This window comes from Colletotrichum graminicola (assembly GCF_000149035.1).
Source record: "Colletotrichum graminicola M1.001 genomic scaffold supercont1.167, whole genome shotgun sequence".
In the NCBI taxonomy this organism is placed as follows: Eukaryota; Fungi; Ascomycota; class Sordariomycetes; order Glomerellales; family Glomerellaceae; genus Colletotrichum; species Colletotrichum graminicola.
Window position 1 is genome coordinate 1 of NW_007361171.1, and position 21,857 is coordinate 21,857.

The 21,857-nt window shown below is 34.1% G+C and overlaps 3 protein-coding genes across 3 annotated transcripts; 2 read left to right on the forward strand and 1 right to left on the reverse strand.

Annotated features, from left to right (window-relative positions):
- Positions 1-3,079: 3,079 nt before the first annotated feature.
- On the forward strand, positions 3,080-4,893 carry GLRG_11882 (uncharacterized protein; the record flags this gene model as incomplete). Its single annotated transcript, XM_008102565.1, has 1 exon — positions 3,080-4,893. A coding segment is annotated over one exon (1,814 nt), but the record flags the coding sequence as incomplete, so codon positions are not given.
- A 108-nt stretch (positions 4,894-5,001) lies between these two features.
- On the reverse strand, positions 5,002-6,195 carry GLRG_11883 (methyltransferase domain-containing protein; the record flags this gene model as incomplete). The annotated part of the gene is made up of 5 exons (XM_008102566.1): positions 5,002-5,259; positions 5,368-5,463; positions 5,531-5,673; positions 5,766-5,979; positions 6,040-6,195. 5 exons carry the CDS (start codon positions 6,193-6,195, stop codon positions 5,002-5,004), a joined length of 867 nt encoding a protein of 288 aa, XP_008100757.1.
- A 1,503-nt stretch (positions 6,196-7,698) lies between these two features.
- GLRG_11884 (uncharacterized protein) lies at positions 7,699-8,469 on the forward strand (the record flags this gene model as incomplete). Its single annotated transcript, XM_008102567.1, has 2 exons — positions 7,699-7,867; positions 7,940-8,469. 2 exons carry the CDS (start codon positions 7,699-7,701, stop codon positions 8,467-8,469), a joined length of 699 nt encoding a protein of 232 aa, XP_008100758.1.
- Positions 8,470-21,857: the final 13,388 nt, after the last annotated feature.

Here is a 21,857-nt window from a genome sequence, read left to right on the forward strand (position 1 = left end):
TAGCTTCTAAATATTTAGTTATAGGTCTATTATTATTAGATACTTTATTTATTTTAGTTATAAATTTTCCTTTTAAATAGGATTTATAAGGTATATCTTGTTTTATAAACTTATTTTTATTATTATTAATAATAGTAGAAGTATTTAAGTAAGGAAGCAAAGAATAGGCTATATGTCTTAGTCTATTATGCTACAGTATAGCTATTTCTTTATCTTTATTAGTATTACTTATACTATTTATCTTATTATTTCTTTCTTTATATATTATAGTATTATTATTACTATTATTATTTAGTATAAGTAAATTAAAATAGTATAAGTTATTAACTTTCTCTCCTATAAATAGAAGTTTATTTTATTTAATATTATAAAGTATAGGTTTATTATTATAGAATATAGAGGCTATTCCTATATTATCTAGTTTATTTTAACTTAGTAAATTTAAGCCTAACTTAGGAACATAATATATATCTTTAAGTATAAATATATTATTATTAATATTTATTTTTAAATCTCCTTTATATCTTACTATAAGAGATTCTACTTCTCCCTATTTTATTTCTTCTTTAATAGAAGTTATATTAAATAAGTATTTAATATTACTTATAGTATATATTGTAGTAGCTGTATTAAGGTAAAATAATAATTTATTCTAATTCTTAGATATAATTTATTTTATTTCCCCTAGTTTTTCCTTAATTAAATTACCTAGGGTTATTTTATTAGTATTATTATTATTATTATTATTATTAGGTATAATACTTATATTTTTAAAAGGAATATTATTATAGGCCTTAGGATTATAAGCAGGAGGAGTATCTCCTTTAGAGAAAAGGCTTATATTAATATCTATTTCTTTATTATCCTTATTAGTAGTTATATTAACTACTTTATCTCCCTTCTTATTTTCCTTATTCTTTTACTATTTAGGCGCTTTTTCTAGATATAAGAAAGCATAATTACTTTCTATATAGTTAGTTTTCTTATAATTTCTATAAAATAAACCCTTCTCTTTTTTCTATAGTTTTTTATTTACCCTATTACTTTTAAAAGCTTAGGTTATAGCTATAATATTAGATCCTTTCTTTCTTTTATATTTATCTAGAAGGCTAGAAAATAGTATATCTAGATTATAAGAATTAGGATCTTATTAAAGGCTTTAGGTTATATTAGTTATAAAACCCTTATAACTATTATCTAGGCTATTTAAAACCTAGGTAATAATTACCTTCTTAGGTATTTCTAGCTTATTATTAGCTAGGTTATTAGTTAATTCTTTAACCTTAGTAAGGTATTTTTCTATAGTATTAAAATCCTCTAAAGAGGTATTAAAGAATTCCTTATAGGTTAAGAATTTATTTATAAAGCCCTTAGGCTTATATAGATTAGCTAGCTTCTTCTAGGCTTCTAAGGCACTAGTATAGTCTTTAATAACTCTTAAAGGCCTATTAGAACAGTATAACTAAATAAAAGCTAAAGCTTTATTATTATTATTCTTATTTTCCTTAGAAAAAGGCTTATTAAGATTAATAATAATCTCTTTAGATATAAGGAGGGCCTAGATTTAAACTACCTAAGTAGTATAGTTAATAGTTCTATTAAGGCGTAAAAGGTTTATCTTTAAATCTATTTTAATAGATATTACTTTTAGTAGAAGGTCTTAATATAGTCTAGTTAGTTATTAGTTAAATATTTAATCTTAAAGATCTAGAGGTTATAGGTTTAAATCTTATTAAAGTTGTCTTTTTAAACATTTCTTTTAGTATTTAAAGAGCTAGGCTTATAACCTTTTAGAGGTAATAAGAGGTAATATAAAGATAAGAGATAAGAGATAAGATAAGATAGGAGATAGGAGATAAGGAATATAGTTATAATATAGTATATTATATTTCTTACTTATATAACTAAGACTAACTATCTAGATAGAGAGAGAAAAAAGGATTATTTATACTTATTTTCCTAAGGTTATCTTAGATTTCTAGAGACTTCTTCTAGATTCTAGGTTATTAACTAGGTTTATTTATTAGGTTATTATTTAGTTAGGTTATTAATCTAATACACTTTACTTATATAGTTTACTTAGTGTGTTTTACTACTAAAGTAACTCCTTAGGAGAATAGTGCTCTTCTTAGAAGTACTATTCTTTATATAGTAATATTCTTATCTTTTATAATATATAGTAGAATTTAGAGTAGTTATATAGTTATAGAGTGTATATAGTGTATATAGTATTATTAATACTATAATATATATTATACTTATATTTAATTCTACTTTATTATTTATAGGTTTTATATAAGGTATTAAAGCTTAATACCTAATAGTTATATCTAATTCTACTTTATTATTTTAGGTTTTCTATAAGGTTTTAAAGCTTACTACTTAATACTATTTAAGCTTAAAATAAATATCTAAAGATATAAATAAGAAGACAATTTCTTTCTTAGAAGTAAAAGTACTAAAACTAATCTTCTTAGTAAACAGAAGGACATTATTAAATATTTAACTATATAGTAATAAAAGCCTTTAATTTCTAGGTTTATAGTAGTATAATAGAAAATCTATGTATTTAAGCTAATAAAGTTAAGCTTAACAGCCCTCTTAGCTAATCTTAGGCCACGTCTAGCTTAATTCTTTTAGCTTACTAGCTGTTTTTAAAAGATAAAATATTAGTTTAAAGTTACTTTTTATAATAAGAGGCTTATATATATATATAGTAAATACTATTAGCTACACTATATACTATATTACATAGACAAGCTTAAGAACCCCCTTTATATAGGCCCTCTACCTATAAGATTCTTCTTCTTATAATTTAAGCCTTTTCTTTACTTATTTATATATCCCTATCTGCCGTGTGCTCTAGCTTGTGAGACTTTTGTATTATACATGCTATAAGTTGGTTTCCTCTTGGTATTCCTGATGCACGCATCTCTATTGGGCTTGCATTTGGAGAATCAGGTCTCTCGAAAATGGAAAAAATAATTACAGACATTTGGGGTCAGGAGCTAGACATCCCTCCAGGTGAGGCAAATTCCCTGCGTTGTATACACCTTTCACGCGCTGACCTTGGTGATAGCTTCTATTGGCTTGGAGGATGACTTTATCTCCATGGGAGGCGATTCATATCGTGCCATGAAGGCAGCACGACGCTGTCGACAGGCTGGTATCGGGGTTTCGACAGTTGACATCCTTTCTGAAGCAACTGTCGCTGGGCTCGCACGTTCTCTCAAGGCCAAGAAGAATGCTGTAGCCTCTAGCGGCACAGGTCCAAGCCACGACGACTATGATTCCATCTCAATCGACAACGACGAGGAACCATTCTTCCTAAACCTCCATGAACTGAGATTACCGCCTGACATAAACCCGGACAATATCGCCTATGCCATGCCGTGCACACCAATGCAGGAGGACTACTATCACCTCTTCTCAGCAGAATTGGCCCCTGAGAGACCTGGGATCATGACCAGCTGCTACGAGATTACCCGACGAGCAGGTCTGGGAACCGTTGACCCCTACAGGGCGGCCAGGGCGTGGCAGGCCATGGCGGACCACCACCACATGTTGCGCACGCGTTTTGTGCCGCTGGCTGAGTTGGGTGTGGCATCCGGGTCTTGCGGTCCACTTCCTCCAAAGACTGTCATGCAGCTTGTCATGCGGCGGTGGCCCCTTGATTGTGCTGTCATCCGTGTTGACTCGGATAGCGAGCATGATTTGAGGCAGTACAGCGAAGTGCACACGGCCAACATGATGTACAGAGCGAAGCCCGCCACGAACTTTTCGGTCCGTCTCTTCGTCACACCCACACAGCGCGTCTACATGAACCTTGTCCTATGGCACATCTCGGCCGACTTTGTGTCCACCGGAATTTTCAGAGCTGACTTTGATCGGTTCTATCGTGGGGTGTTGCCGACCCGCCCGGCTCCCGGCTTTGATCTGTACGTCCACGACCTCGGGCTCGCGACGCGCCGCGGCCAGACGGCCGTGGATTCTGACAGCCAGTACTGGATCAACTATCTCACCGGCGCCGAGCCGTGCTGGCTCCAGCCCCAACATTTGGGCGTCGTCGACCGGCGCCCTTCTCAGTCATCAGCGTACCTGGATCCTGACGGCAAGGAGCTCACCAGCGTGACGAACCTGGGCAGGGCATCATGTCGCCTGCGCGTCACCGGACCGGCCGCCGCCTACTGCCGCAGATGCCGTGTTCTATCGTCGACAATCCTCCGTTTCGTGTACGCCCTGACCCTATGGAGGTATACGGGCCAGAAGGACGTGTGCTTCTCCTACCTCATCTCGGACCGCGACCGCGACATCCCCAACATCGAGGGCATCTTTGGTATGATCATGACATATCTCTATGCGAGAATTGAGGTGGTCCCGTCTGCACGGTTGACCGTGTCGTTGCAAAAGCTTCATCGCGATGACCTGGTCCACAGAAGACACTTGTTGTACCGTCCAGCAGATGTCGCTCGCTCCCTCGGCCACGACAAGCTCCGAGACCACTCTGGCGTGCTCCCGGTGACAAACGTGCGCTTCAACGATCGCCGTCTCGACATACCACAGGGACTCGAGCTAGACTATCGTGGCGTTCTTGCCAACCTTGTGCAAGAGGCACGTATTACCACTCTGCCCTTTTCGTTTCCAACCATGCCGCTGACCGTGATGCAGCTGTTCGTCTCATTGATCGTCGTACCTGAGTGGAATGAAGACTGGGTGACTGTGAATATCACTTACAAGAGGGTTCTGTTTTCGGAGGAGAGCATGCAGAGATTCGCCGACACATATGCTGACATCTTCTACGCCGTCGCATCGGGGGCATGCGACACCGTCGCGGATGTCATAGCACACATCGAGAAAGAAATCCCGAACACGAAGAAGAGCCTAATAGGATAGGAGAAAAGTAAATTAAAATCTTTCGATTCCGGTTGCTATGAGTTTCAAGTTGCATGGGCGTGTATATTCGTGACCGTACGAAACTAAATACTAAACATATATGGAAGCCTATCGTCTCTTACAAACCACATAGAAGTCACTTATGGAAGCACAGGACCTGTCATCTTCTATCCATCGTCTCCAGCCCTCCTGTAGCTCTGCCATGTTTATGTCCTGTCCGATTCCCCTGGCCTCCTCCTCGACCTGGACTCGGGCATGGGTATCGGCGCTGGTGCGAGCGACCAACCCCCCCCACTGTTCGCGCTCGTTCCGTGACGATATGACCCAGGGCGTCTGTCCCACTCGGATGTCGTCGTGCTCAAAGCCCTGTAAGCAGTAATGGTATCTCAGCAAAAAGCCTTGCCTACTCGCTCATGGCCGACCATCTGAGGGCAAAAAGGGAAAGGTGTGGCACTGCGTGAGTGAGGGCCTTACCGCTGCTATCGCGTACGTCTTCAGCTTCCTGCCAACGAACGGATCGCCCCCCTTGGCCTGCATGATCCGGCTGATCACGTCGTAGATCCGTCGGATCTATTACAAACTGAGTCCAGAGGCTCTCATGGGGCTCTCAAGCAAGTTCGGTTTAGAAATCACCTACTGGCAAGCTCTCCGGCCACAACGTGAGGCAGTTTCTGTCTGCCTCCTTACAGCACACAAAGCCGCCAACCTTGACCGCAGAGCGCAGCTCCCTCAAGGCCCGAGGCGCGTCCGTCGTATGCATCAGGACGTTGTGCGTATGCGCTGTTCATACGGGATACATGTCAGCGGGGTTTCTCGTAGTATGCTAGTAGCGCGGATAGAGAGGTCGGTTCGTGTCGTTTTTGTGTCCTCACCAATATCGCATCCGCCATCGACGAGCTCGAAGCCGGGCTCACTGGCCGTGGAGGTTAGGTCCAGGGCATCACCCACAGCAAAGTGAATGTTGTCAACTTTGGCTTCTCGGGCAGAGTCTTGGGCGTGGGCGATAACACTCGAGCTGCCGTCGATGGCGAGTATGACAGCCGAGGGGTACCGCCTGGCGATATCGATGGTGATGCTGGCCGGGCCCTAACGCGGCATGTCATCTTAAGCAGCGAGGAGGGCGATCTTAGGTTACGGCACACTTACGCATCCGACATCGAGAAAAGTGAAATCGGGAGGGAGAGAGTCTAGCACCGGAACAAGATAGGCTACTGAATTGGACAATGTTCGGTTCGAGATATGAGCGTGTATAGTTGCAATGCTGTGTCCCAGATAATTCCTGGTTGAGTCTAGAGATGTCATTCTTGAAATACAATACGAGTACTTCTGGTGTCTTGATTACCTGAATGGCTTCAAGAATTGGTTTGAGGCTAGTGGTAGGACCAACAGGTTTCCTGTCTTATCTTGCTGTTTGGATGAGAAATCGAGCCACGATTGGGGGCATTAGCTTTTGTTCAAATCCCGTTCTCGTACAAAGATACTATAGACAGATATGAGTTATAACAAAAGCTTCTACACATCACTGTCCGTCCCCTTATTGTTTGTTTGTTTGAGTATTTAACGCCTGGACGTCCCTGTCAAGGGCAGAGGGCGCTCAAGTGGACTACTGACTGCAACTAAAATACACGTTTCGCCTGCTGGAACAGTCGATCGCTCCTCCGCTGCCGTCCTTCGCCTTGGTGTCCGTCCCCTTAGTAGCATCTGTTGTGACACATCTAAAAAAGTATCAATAACAATGAGTATATCTGTAACATGGATATAAAGCAATATTTTTCGACCCACTCATTGGAAACCAAGACTGGCTATATCAATTCCACTGCTCTAATCAAAATAATCCATCTTGAAATTTAGGTAGATTCCACACTAGTTTCACGGCAATCTCACCACCAACTACCTACCTACAGCATCCTACCCCCGACAGTTTGACAGGTACATATACCATCACATGGAAGTGAAAACGACCCTTTTGGTTTACGCCACAAATCCTAGATAGATTGGCATAGTCAACTCGAATGAGAAACAAACCTAGCGGGCCGGCCGGAACCTAAACTCTGTACCCAGCGTGCGCAGCATTATGCCCGCCCACCCCGGGCCTATACTTTATGACCAGCGACACCATTCCGGAAACTTTGAAGAGCGTAGCAGGGGTGCCCGTCGAGTGGTTGGTTGGTCACAGACTTTAACCTCAGAAAAACTACCATGCAGGAATGTGGACTCAAGGAAGAGTCAAGATCAATGAGCGCGGTTCAGTGACCAAAGTAGACGTCCTTGACCGGGGTCAGCTTCCGTCAAAAGTAAGAGGCACGTTGTTGGGTGGAAAGAAATAGTACGCGACGGAGAAAAAACCCTCTGCACGCATATGCGTTTTGCTGCTCAAGCGCGTAGCTCAATCATCGTTGTTCTCCCTCCAGCTCTGAAACCGATAACCTATCCGTGATGCCAAATCACATCTATGGTCCCCAGGAGGTGGATGGTTGTCGTGACTCGGACGACAAGGGCTCAGCCTCCAGCGCCACCACCCTGCTGCTCGATAACGTCCAGTCCGCCGACTGGAAGCCGAGAGATGTTTGGAGCCTCAACTATCTACTGAGAAACGACGGTTCACGGTGTCGATGCGGCCACTTGACTAATCTGCTACTCCTCATATCTGCGTGCCTCAACGTGTACCTGGCATTGGGACTCCCGCCACGGGTCGTGACGCATCACGACGTCGACGTGGGGTGCGGCGCCTTTCCCCTAGGGACGGATCCTTCTGGCTATGTCCCACGCGGTAAGATATCTATGCCCTACCCTCACCCATGAACCATGGAGCAAGAGAAGGCATCTGATGACGACGGTGACGGAATAGATGTTGGCTACCCACTTCGCTGGACCAAGTGGAACGAGGAAGACCAGTTCTACGTATCGCCCGCGACCTTTGACAGCTGGGAGAACATACAAGAGTCAGCGGCGCGTCTAAGAGAAGTCCACAACGGTGAGTATCGCACCTCAGTCACAGCCCGATGATTCAAGACCTTGCTCTGACGGTAGACAAAAAAACGCGCAGATGTATTTTTTCACTCCCAGGGCCACAAAGCAACGTATCTCGCCTATGACGGCGTTCGCAAGGAGCTGCCCCCTGAAGGAACCCAGTTCGGCCTGGAGCTTTACGGCATACAGGCCTTCCATCAAATTCATTGCGTGGTATGCCGCCCTTACTTCATCGATCCTCTTGATTCTACTAAGGCTGATACTACATGCAAGTATGTACTCCTCGAGTCGGTCGGCTGGGCGCGACACAACCGCTCCTCTCAATGGCACGGCGAGCACGTCGCCCACTGCCTCAACACGCTGACCCAGGCGGCAACCTGTCTTGCGGACTCGCGGCCCTTTGCCTATGTCGTGCAGAGCGGCCACCGCACCGACGGCCAGCAGAACTGGTGCCGTGACTTCGGCGCCCTGGTGGACTGGGTCAACGACCCGGTACGCGACCTCAACTTCCATTACGAGCTGGACTGGAATGACACCGACCATTTCATGCCCATCTACCGCAACGGCTCCATTGCAGGAAAGTCGGTTGAAAAGAGGGTCTGGTAAGCAGAAGGATGGGTTGCTTCAGCATGGCCTTTCCAGTAAAGAAGGCTATCTTGAGCTGTATTGGTCATTCCTCTGTGCGCCCACCTGATGATCAAGCTGTCTCATATGTACTCGTCGACACGCAGAGGGAATGCTACGGAGAGGGACCAAGGGTGAGGTAGCTCTGTTGCTATTTGACATATAACCAGCACTGCAAGGCCGAAGCTAGTAGCAGAGCATAACAATGACACATGGCCAACGATGGTTTCTGTTCAAGTGATGAAGGTCATTATGGTTGAAAAGACGAGATTGGATAGTTGTACAATATGCATGCCCTGAAATGAACCGGATAAGTCAAACTACCCACTTTCCGCCCACCCCTTGTTTGGGCCTCAGGCACCGAGAAGTGGGGACTGAGGCACACAGGGATAACAAGGGGGATTCTTAGGCTCCCACCACTTAGTAGAAAACCTAGATCAGACATCCCTAAATTACTCACTCATTTTATATAGGGTTTTGTCCCTTTAATTCCGCTCCAACTTTTTCTGGTCTCTCCTTCTAGAAACTACTTAAAAGATAGGGCTATTACTTACTTTTACTTTATTAATACTAATTAATTTAGCTTTAACCTTAAAAAGCTAGTTTTACACTTTAGAACCCTTATTATATTAGGAGTAAGTTATTAAAGCTAATAAGCTGCTATTATAGTAGAATATAGTTAACCTTTATCTCTACCCTCTTATAAAGATATTAAAGACTAGTAGATACCTTTTATACTATACTTTATAAGGATTTATACTATTAGCCTAGAGTTATTATCTCTAACTATATAACTACTATTAGAATTAAAATACTTACTAGTAGTATAGTTATTATCTTTTAGTGCTAATTAGTAATATCTTAGCTAGCTATTTATTACCTTATTAGGGTAGATATTATAGACCTCTTTAATTAATAAAGTAGTATTACTACCCTTTATACCTTTTAGTACTATATTTTTTATACTAACCTATAATCTTAGTAGGAACTACTTTATGTTATTAAAGCAGGAGGCCTCTTTTCCTTAGGAAATAACCCCTATAGATATAACTATATAGCGCCTTTAGGAATTTACTTTTTTAGAGCCTATATAATAGTAGGGGCTAACTAGTAGCACGCCACCTTTATATTATTATTCTATATTAACCTCTTTACACCTACCCCTTTTTCAAATAATATATAGTAATCTTAACCCTATAAAAGGTACTAGCCCTTAGACGCCTTTTAACTTTTACTTTAATATTAGGAGATTATAGTTAAAGCTATTAGAAATAAACTAAAAAAACGTATAAGGAGTATATAATAGAGAGAGCTTATATTATTATTAGACCTATTATTAGAACTCTTAACTAAGAGCCTATTAGTAATAAGGTTATCTTCCTCCTAATAGTATAAGTAATATATAATAATCCTATTAGGGAGGTAGCTATTAGGGCTAATAATAGGCTCCTAACCTATACCCTTAATAAGGCTACTACTAACAGCAGCCTCTAGTACTAGTTAGTTAGGATTAGTATTAAGTACTGTCTTTAGTAGTCCTACCTATTATACTAAGCTTTACTAGATTCCTAACTTTTAGTAGTAAGACTTCTATTTTATAATAGTTATTATAACTTTACTTTAAGTTTAAAAGGTTATAGATTTAACCTTATATATTTCTAGACTAAGTTATTAAAGCTATTAATATATTTTATAATAGTAAGGCTATAAGCTTTCTAGATAATTCTAGCTAACTTTCTAATATTATTTATACTGCCTAATAAGGACTAACTACTAATATTAACCTTAATAAGATTAAAGTAGCACTAAAGAAGTAGTTCTTACTATAGCTTAATAATAAGCTAGAGGAGATAGCTAATATCTAGACGTTATACTAGAAGCTAAATAAACTATTACCTATATATTATAACTAAGCTTATGCTTTCCTTAAGCGTACTAGTAGATATAACCTAATAAGTAGTAGTATTTTATCCCTAGTAAAGATAACTATACTTAAGTAACTAATCTAATAATTTATAGAAGGTATTTATAAGGAGGATCTTTAGGCTATAGTAGTAGATTACTTTACTAGTTAAGCTTTAAGTCTTTAGGAGTTATATAACGCTATTTAACTTACTTAGTCTATACTAAGTAATTATTACTAGTAAGAGTAAGCTTAGATTAAATAAGACTATACTACTATATTAGAGTAGATCCTAATTAGTTAGAATAATAGTTAGCTACTTAATAAAATTATTTAGTAGTAGTATAGGTCTATAGTAGGTATACTAGTATCTAATAAGGGGATCCTTTTACTCCTTACCCCTATATTATTATATTTATTATACTAGGTTACTATACTACTAGTAATAGCTTCTTCTGCCCTACTTCCTTAGTATAATTAAGCTTACTAGACCTATTTAGGTAATAATAAGATAAGATAAAGTATCTATACTTAACTACTAATATTATAACTAATAGCGCTAACAGCTTAGCCTTATATAGTAGTAATAAATAATAATTAGAGACAGTAAGGCTCTAGAGATACTTAGAATTAAGGCTACTAAAGTGCCCTACTTAGCCCCTAGTTAATAGGACTATATAGACCTCCCTAGTAGAATTTAGGCTAGAATTAAGCAAATTAGTCCTAGGCCCCTTTATATAGACCTCTATAGACTTAAGGCCAGACAGGCCTTAATACCTAGAATACTTATTAGACTAGTCCTACTAATATAAACCTATATCCTTTAAGTAATAATACCCCCTAGGCTATAAGGCCTTATTAATAACTAGTAAATAGATAGTCTAGTCTAGCTATTAGATAATAACCTCTAGTAGCACCTATAAACTAAGGGTTTAATACTATTAATCCTAATCTCCTAAACCTACCTAACTAGACTACTTCTTAAAACCTATTTATAAATAGGTCTTATATATTTAGCTAGGAGTAGAACCCTATAGTTATGTTATATATTAAGTATAGCTATAAAGGTTATAAATTACTAGAATATAATAACTAACTATTAGTTATATAGAAGTAAGCTATTCTATAAAGTATTACTCTCTTATTTTTATAGAGTTAGAATAAAGGAAAGTTCTTACTTACTAAGTAGATTAATATCTACTTAGTATAGATTTATTTATATAATATTATTTAGTATAAAGTACACTTAGACTTTAAGGCAGGAGATAACCTATTTAATAACTAGGATTAGATAGAAAGCCTTACTATAGATAATCTAGCACTATATAGCTTAGTTAATAGCTATATTATAGAGCTTATAGTCCCTAAGAGATATTCTAGTTAAAGCTTTAGCGCTAATAGTTTAGTCCTAGTTTTAGTAGAAGTCTAGGCTACTATAATATTAAATAATATAAGTAGTTAGGTCTTAGATATACTTACTAACCTTAATATAGACCCTACTTATTAAGTCTAGTTATTAGCTAACCTAATAAGAGCTACTTTATTAGTTAATAGCTATACTAGTAGAATAATATCCTAGAAGGACGTAGTCCTTAGCCTATTAGATAGAGGTATTTAGAAGCAGAATTATAAATAATAATTAGCAGTATAAAGGAAACAGAGCTAAGATTAGGTAACCTAGAGATAAAGTATTTAGGACTATTATTTAGCCTAGAGTTATAAAGGCTAAGTAGACTTAGATAATAATAAGTTAGCTACCCTAGTTAATAATAATAGATTAAAAGCTACTACTTAGGTTTAGTATTAGGAGACTTTTTACCCTCTACTAGTTTCCTAAGTTTATTAGTAACTATTACTATCTTAAGGACTATTATTAGTGCTAATAAGTCTATACTATCCTATAACTATTTTATTAAGTTTACTTTTAAACCCTAGCTAAGACTAACCCTATACTAAGTTAAAAAAGAAGATTTAGAAGCGCTAGACAGGTTTAAGCCTAATTATTAGTAGATAAGGAGAAGGAGTATTTAATTAGATTAGTCTAGCCTATAAGATTATAATCCCCCTAAGTCTTATAGACTTCTAGTAGATTAGCCTATAAGGTAGTAAAGAGTTCTAACACTTATTTACTTAACTATATAGTAAGAAGGGGTCCTAGTAGGATTAGAACTAACTAGTAAAAGCTAATATTATATAGCCCTTAGGTTAGCTAGACTTTAATCTTAGTACTAATATTATTACTACTTTAAACCTAACTACTAGCACTAACTAACTTAGTAAGGTCTATTTATAGATAAGACTATTTTAAGTTAACTATATTATGTCTATTAGTAAGTAGAAAAGAATTTAGTTAGCTTTACCTTAGGACTTTATATAAGCTAATTAGGGCTTTAAGTTAAATCTTATCTTACTAAGACTAGTTAAGCAGTATAATCTACTTATCTACTTACTATAAGGAATTAGATTTAATAGGCTCTAGATTTCTACTGCTAATAATTAAGCTATTCTAATAGAGCACTTTATAGCTATTAACATTAAGACTTTTAGTATTTAGAGGGAGATCTAGGTATATATAAGACTAAAGAGGTAATATACTAGAAGTGTTAAATTACTTCTAGGCCTACTATAGTTATAGGCAGTAGATATATAGATCTAAATTTAATAGGTAGTTCTCTAGATTAGGGATATATTTATAGGAGAAAAAGTTATTAATATTTCTAGTCTAGTTATAGCTTCTAATTTATCTTAGCGCCTAGTATTAGGTCTAGAGTCTGTAGATGTCTACTAATAGGTTCTATTAGATCTAGACTAATAATTAGATAACGCTTCTCTTAATTCTAACTCTAATTAGGAAGATTTATTAACTCCCTCCTCTTCTTTAAACTAACTAACTAGAGGTAGTCTAGGCCTGTTAACAGTTATAATATAGTAGACCTAAGGGCTTTAGAAGAATCTAGAGATATAAGTGTAGGCTTTTCCTATCTTTTACTTCCTTTATTATAGCTTATAGCTTATACCTCTAAGCTTATAGCTATAGATAATATGTAATAGTAGCACTATTATTACTAAACACTAAGTGTATAAGTTAGACTAGAAGCCTTACTACTAGGTATAATAAAGGATGCTTTAGGGGAGGATATTACTATAAAGGAACTAGAACTAAATTAGACTAACTTTCTAACTATAAGACAGATTAAGTAGTAGTAAATTAATATAGAGACTCCTATGCCTCTTGTTAAAGATTAGTTTTCTAAGTTATAGATCTAAATTAGACTACTTATACTAAAAGATATAATAAAAACTATTAAATAAACACTTTTTACTTACTAAGATCTTAAGGCTAACTCTATTATTAGTATAAAGGTAACTAATATTTATATATATACACCTTAACTAAAGCTAGGCGTAACCCTATAGAACTAATTGCCTTAGAAGTAGATAACTCCTATAGAAGAATATTAGTTATAGCGACTTATAGCTAAGGGATATAAGGCTAGTATATTTAAGGGTATAATTATAGTAAATAGTTAGCTCTTAGATTAGAGAAGTAAACTAGTTTTAGTCCTAAAGAATCTAGACTAACTAGATAGTAAATATTAACTAATATTTAACTATTCTTATGTTAATAAGGAGATACTTAGTACCCTTATCTTATAGCTACATAAGGTCTATAATAAGCTTTTAGATTAATATATTAGGTCCTATTTAAAATAGGACCTTAAGAATACATACTTGTCTGTCCTAGTCTATCTAGACTAGCGTTATATATACGCTTTTTTTATTCCCTATTAACCTTAGCTCTAGCCTACCTATATGCCTTAAGGCGTAAAGACTAGCTGCTACTTAATAATAGAGATAGGTTATATTGTTTTAGGCCTAATTCCTACCCTTAATCTAGAACCTTTTTTCCTCTAACCTCTAGAACTAGGTAGCCTCTAATAAATAGTTAACTACTTTAATAATATGTTTACTTTTTATTATATATTCTAAGATAAATAGGTATTTATTATATATTACCTTCTGCCCTAGATCCTCTAGAGTAAGCTCTGCCTCTTATAGAAAAAGGTAGCTATTAGGATAAATAAAGTTAAAGCTATTAAGTAGATCTATAAAGTACACAGTATTAAGGTAATTAAGTCTAAATAAATTAATAAGATTAAGAAATAGCTAGTGCTAATAAACTAGACCTAAGTTTAGGCCTTTCTAGGCGCTATAGGGCCCTGTTAATAATAAATAAAGAATTTAGTAGAGATTACCTAGCTGTTATATAGGCTTATAGGTAAGGTTAACTAGTTATAAGGTACTACTAAATCTCTTGTATTTTCCCTAGTTAAGGACCTTATTATTAAAGCTATTAAGCTCTATAGGTATAAACTAAGGTAACTTATTAGTCTTTTTTTAGATACTTCTAGCTATACTAAAGGATACTATATTACGTAATAATAGAATAGTAAGATAGTACTATTACTTTATAACTTATTCCTATTTACTAAGTTAGAATAAAACTATAGTACCTATAAATAGGAACTATAGGCTATTATTAAATTCTATAGATAATATAAATATATACTTTAGGCACCTTAGGTCTTAACTATTTAGACTAACTATAAGCCCTTAATATAGTTTCTTACTTCTAATTACTACTTAGGTATTTATATATAATAGGTTATAGAACTTTAGCTCTTAAATATTAAGATTAACTATATTTAAGACACTTAGAATAAAGCAGTAAATAGCTTGTTAAGGACTTTATTTCCCTCCTATAACTACTTAGACTTTAATATCTTTAAGCTATAAGGCTACTTAGATAATAACGTCTAGATCTAGAAAAATAAAGCTAATAGATATAAAGATATACTATAGACTCTTAATACAGTATAATAACAGGAGGTTACTATACTTAACTAGTTAATTAATTCCTTAGATATCTCCTAGATAGAGCTCTTTCTATAGTATAGGCGCTAACTTCTTAGCCCTAATCCTCTTAATAACTAGCGTAAGTGTAAGTAGTATAAAGATATTATACTATATCTCTTTAAAAGGCTAGTACTTAGTAGTTAGAGTAAATTAAAATATAAGCTTACTTAGACTATTTATAAGGCTACTAACTATTCTCTTAAAGATAATAAGCTTTAGTATACTTAGTAAGGTTATTAATAGCTTTACTTATTACTACACTAGATTACTATAGTATTAAGGAAGGCTTATAATAAGTTAGGACACCTAGGCCTTAACCTAATATAATAAAGGCTGGTAGTAGTTATCTTCTAGCTATAAATAGTCTTAAATATTATAGACTATATTAGTAAATACTAGCACTATACTTAATTTACCTTATCTAAGCTATTAGCACTTAATATACCTATATTAATCTTAAAGCCTATATAAGTTGTTAGTATTAACTATCTAGGCCTTTTTCTTATTATAATAAGGGGTTACTAGTACTTTTTTATCTAGATTAACTATTTAAGCTAATTTATTTAGGCTAAGCCTACTATATTAACTAGTTAGGAGGAAGCTATAGATACCTTTATAACTTAGATAGATATTACTTTATTAGAGCTAGCTATAATTTACTTTAATACTAGCTTAGCCTTTATGTCTAAAGGGTTTAAAAATAGGATAGCTACTAAGGGTGTAATAGTAATTATTACCTTAGCCTAAGCTTATAAGTCTATAGGTATAGTTAAAGTCTATAATAAGCTAATCTAGTTAATCCTTAGTAAATAATATATATAACTAGGATTAGAATAAGATACTAAATATATTATAAGCTTAAAGGCGCTAAATATATACTATTTTTAAAAAGTAGCACTATTACTATAATAAATTCTTTATAGGCTTACTACTTAGGACCTAGTAACTTAGTACTTTAAGCTAACCCCTAATAGCTATTTAGTATAGGCTATATAAGATAGATTATAGTAACTACCTTTTAAGCTTAGCTTAAAAGATATAGCTATATAGTATATTACTAGACTAAAGTAAAATTAGAAGGCTGTAGTAAGTTAGAACGTAATTATTAATACTGCTTAGTAAGTAAGGCATAAGCTCTAGTAGTATAAGCTATTTAAATAAGGTAACTTAGTAATAGTTATTTAGGAAGGGAAGCCTCTTAAGCTAGAGCTAAGATAAAGGGGTCCTTTTATAGTTAATAAGCAGGTTAAAAGACTTATATACACCCTTACTAAGTTAGATAGGACTAAGATATCTAATAAATAATATTAGGACTATCTTAAACGCTTTATTCTATAGTCTAGATACCTTTAGTTAGAGGCTAACTTATTACTACTATTTAGCTAAGCCTTATAGAGAGCCTGTTTCTATAGGCGCTAGTAATATTTATAATAAGTAAGTCTGTTAGGACTTATTACTAAGAGCTAATAATAAAGCTTTAAGTAACTAATATATTATAGCTAACTTATAACTATTACTATATATATATAGATAATTAGGTATTATAGGGAAGAAGTAGTCTTAGTACTTACCTTAATAGGCTAAGATTAGATTAACCTAGTTAATTTTTTTATTTTTTTTCTCCTCTTTAGCTTCTCCCTTACTTTATATTTTCCTCTTACCTCTAACTTACTATATTATTACCTTTTCTCTAACTCCTACTCTTCCTTTATCTATTTTTAACACTTAATTACTACCTCCTTATCTATACTTACTACTATACCCTATTAAACTCTTTATCCTACTTAGTTCTTTATCTTAATTACTTATTATAAAGTTAGTTATTATTAATAACCTTATATATTAATTTTTATTTTCTTTATTATAGTTTGTTTTCCTTACTTTACATTAGTTAACTATTTCTTATTTTTTTTTTTTTTACCTAGTGTTTAATACTATTTACTTAGCTTAGATCTATTACTTAACTAAATTCTAATAAGACCTATTACTATAGACTAACTATCTGCTACTAACGCTTAATACCTACTAAATAGCACTCTACTACTACTGCTACTAGCTGTTAAGGCTAGGGGCCCGGCCTTAAGAGAGGTTAATCCTTAGGTAAATAATTAGAATAATCCTTAATATCTAGGCGTAAAATTACTTAGCGCTAAGGGATAGGTTCTAAATTATTATATTTATCTTAATTACCTATAAAATATACTAATAGGTTAAGAGCCTGCTAGGGTAATTATAGTAACTTAAGATAGTCTTATAATAGAACTAAACCTTAATTTATAATATATTAACCTATACTAGTTCTAAGACCCTACTAGATAATAGAACTAAGAGAGAAACTTAAAATAAGTAAGATAACCCTTATTTATAGGAGCTAATAGCCTTACTAGGATAGTAGTTATAGCTAATAGTGTACCTACTGCTCTTTAATAAGCGCTAAGTCTAGCACTAATATTTAGAGGTGCTACCTTTATAAGATAATTTTTAAGAACTATAGTAATATATCTTATACCTTATACTAACCTCCTCTAAGGAGCTAACTAACTACTTTATATTAAATAATTAACACTTAGCACTTAGTACTTAGCTAATAGCCTAGTTATTTATATCCTTACTTAAGCTAAGATAGATAACTTTTATAATAATAAAAATAAGTGCTAGCTTATAGGTTAGCTACTTAAGGTTAAGGTTTAGTACCTAGATACCCTTCCCTTATTTAAAAACTTAATACTAATAGCACTATACTTATAGTAGATAACCTACTTCTATATACTTAACTTTACTAATAAGTAGATCTTTTTCTAGTTAGTTTAGATTATTTAGGACTATATAAAGCGTTTCTAGTAGGATTTACTACCCTTAGAATTCTTAGTCCTAATAGTAATTATATACTAAGTCTATATCTAATACCTAGTTAACACTACTAAGGCCTTTACTAGGAATAAATAGGGCTATATTACTAGAAAAGCCCCTTAAGTTAATCTTAGTATATAGCTAGTTTATACTCCTTACTTTATAAGATACTATAAAATAGCTAGACTAGTAAGGTACTAATATCTATTCTAATTTACTTTTACTTATTATAGAAAGGACTAAAATATATTTAAGAACTATAGTACTATTTCTTTTAGGGATATTAATAAAGCTAAGGTTTTAGTACTAATTAACACTATAGGACTATAGTTTAGGAACTTTAAATAGATTTTACCTTTAATATAGCCTAGCAGTAGGCTCCTGTTTCTAAGAGGGGATTATAGACTAGAACCTACTATTAAGAACTAAATTTAATATAGTCTCTTAGATATATACTGCTTAGGCTACCCTAGATACTAAGTAAATACTATACTTTTATAAACTTAGTACACTTAGGAAACCTAATAGATCTTAGTCCTAAGGACTCTAGTCCTAAAGTATATAAGGACTACCCTAAGGAGTATATAAGAGCAAGAGGTCTACTAGTTTAGTTAATAAGTATTAGTACTATATAAGTAAGACTATATAAAGAGATATAAATAATAGCTTAAGGTCCTTCTTTTTTACTTAGTACTAAAGATTAAGATCTATTAACTATTCCTAGCCCTACTAGTTTAAGTACCCCTAGTTATAATTAACTTAGAAGTTATTTAAGATATTACTACTTTTCCTAACTTAGTATTAGCTTATATTATTATAGTATATTAGAATATTTAGTTCTTATTTAAAGACCTAATTACTATTTAAGTCCTTATTATAATACGTACTACTTAAAGAAATTAGTTAAGAGTAGCTTAAGACATAAGGATCCTTATAATAAACTTAGTAACTAATATTAGCAGACTAATCTCCTTCTAAGAGGTAGAGCCTATATAGATAGACCTACTAATACTAAATATCTTTATATTAATTAGAACTTATTATACTAAATAGGTTACTAGCTAACTAGTTATAGCTATATAAGACTAGATCCTAGTTAAGGATATATAGATTAGCTAGGATACTATACTATACTAAGAGACACTTAGGGCAGACCTAATTTTAGTTAGAGCAGAAGGCTTAGTACTACTTGTCTTAATTAGAGGCTAGCTGTTAGTAGACCTAGACAGACATAGCTAACGCCTAGGACAGGATAACTAACCTACGCTAGACCTATAGCAGATTAATTAGTACTAAGAGTAGGCTGCCTAACAGCCTAGTGTAGATTATCTAGGCCTAGTTAGCTAATATTAAAAGCAGGGAGGTGCTTAACCTTTTTTTACTTATCTCTACTAAAAAAAGTAAAAGTAGAACTAGGCTACTTATTAACTAGTTACTAACTATTTAAACTAGTTAGGTGCTAACTATTTAAACTAATTAGTTACTAACTATTTAAACTAAATTAACTAACGCCCTAACTAAGCTACTTATTAACTAGTTACTAGTTACTTAGACTAAATTAATTAGCGCCCTAAGCAGGCTGCTCTTTAGTTAGCTACTAATTACTTAAGCTAAATAGACTTACTCCTATAAAATAATAATATATTAGCTAATAAGAACTATAAAACAGTATACTAGTTAGTAAAAAAAAAGATATAAAAATAAATAAAGAGAAGGAGTATACTAAAGTACTAAAGAGACTAAATTAGATATAACCTATTATACTAGCTTAGGATAAATAAGAAGATATATTTATTACTTTACTATTCTAACCTAGATAAGATAAAAATAATAATGATATAGTAATAAGTTTACCTCCTTAAGCTACTATAGCTATATAAGTAGGATTAATACTACTAGTAAACTTAGCTTATAGGTATATACTAGTAAGTACTAAAGAATCTAAGGTAAGCAGCCTAGTAAATAGTGTTTTCTAGTATTATAGCTATAGATTTAAAGCTTATTAAAGATATACTATAGTCTATCTAACTATACTTAAGGCTAAGTATTTTATAACTACTTTAGTAGATATTAACTTATAACCTGCCTACCCTAAGACTTTATAGACTATTTTAAGAATTATTACTTAGGTCTAATAAGGGGAGGCTATTTATACTATTATCCTAGCCTATACTATTAGTAATTATTTAAGGTATATATTAACAGTTAGATATCAATTGCCCTTATAAGTGTGTAACCATTTAATTGCAGTAACAAAACAGGTGACCTGCGTACTCTTTTGTACGGTCGCATTTCTTAGTGGTTATGAGCCTAGCTCCTAGTCTTAATTGACTGAGTTTGATGTACGGTCGCGACACACATAATAGAGGGTCTTTACCTAGGAATCTAGGGTTTCTACCTCACATAACATAACGTGTCTAAGGCCTATAAGCTTTGTAAGCCCTTGAGGGGGTAAGTTAGATATTAATTGCCCTTATAAGTGTGTAACTATTTAATTGCAGTAATAAAACAGGTGACCTGCGTACTCTTTTGTACGGTCGTATTTCTTAGTTTAACTTATACTAATATTATTTAAACCTTATAACTTATAAATAAGGTAAAGCTAATTAAATTCCTTTAATCCTTTAGTATCCTTATTAGCTAAGGTATAGTTAACTTTTTACTCCCTTTTAGTCCTAGCTATAACTAAGACCTAACTACTATAAATAACTACTTATAGGTTATAACTTAATATTATATACTACTTAGTAATACTATTACTTAGTATAGAGTTATTTATACTAATCTTATGTACTAAGAAGAGGTAACTTAGCTACTAAATAAGTTCTAATACTATCCTTAGTATTCTTACCTTAACACTCTTTTTTACTTTATATTATACTACTTAGATATTAATATTAAGGCTTAGTAATAGTAACTAGTTTTTAAGACAGACTATTATAAGTTAATTAGTTAGATTAGTGTAGTTACTCCCCCTTAACGCTAAACTATAATAGTAAGACTAAGTGTTATAAGCTATAGGAATAGCACTAATTATAGGCCCTTACTAGAGATAAAGGGGAATAAATTATTTAGTAGTAGTATTTATATTTAATTAGGAGGGTTTATTTATTAGTATTTAGGGGAAGTACTAGACTTACTAATAATTAAGGGGGTGTTTTATAAGGACGTAAGTTTTATTTAATTTACTACTAGCTTTTTTCCTTTATTAATATAGCACTTATTTTGCCTTACGCATAGAGAGTTATAAGGATACTAAGAAGATAGGTAGTAGTAGTAGCGTAGGCGCTAACTTATTATTACTAACTTGTTTAGGCCTTAGGCACTAAGAAGTAGGGACTAAGGCATATAGGGATAACAAGGGGGATTCTTAGGCTCCTACAACTTAATAGAAAACCTAGATCAGACATCCCTAAATTACTTACTTATTTTACACAGGGTTTTGTCCCTTTAATTCCGCTCTGACTTTTTCTCCCCTGCATTCCGCCTACCTAGAAAATGCCACCTAGCCACCCACTTTCTAGATAGCCTTGATTTTTAAAGTGCTATAACATTTTCTATTTTTCTCTAAATTACTTTATAATTTTAGAATACCTGTCTTATTACCTTATAACTAAATATACTAGAATTAAGATTAATTAGGTACTTACTACTATTATAAAAGGTATATCTTTTTATAATACCTTTAAGTAATAAAGTA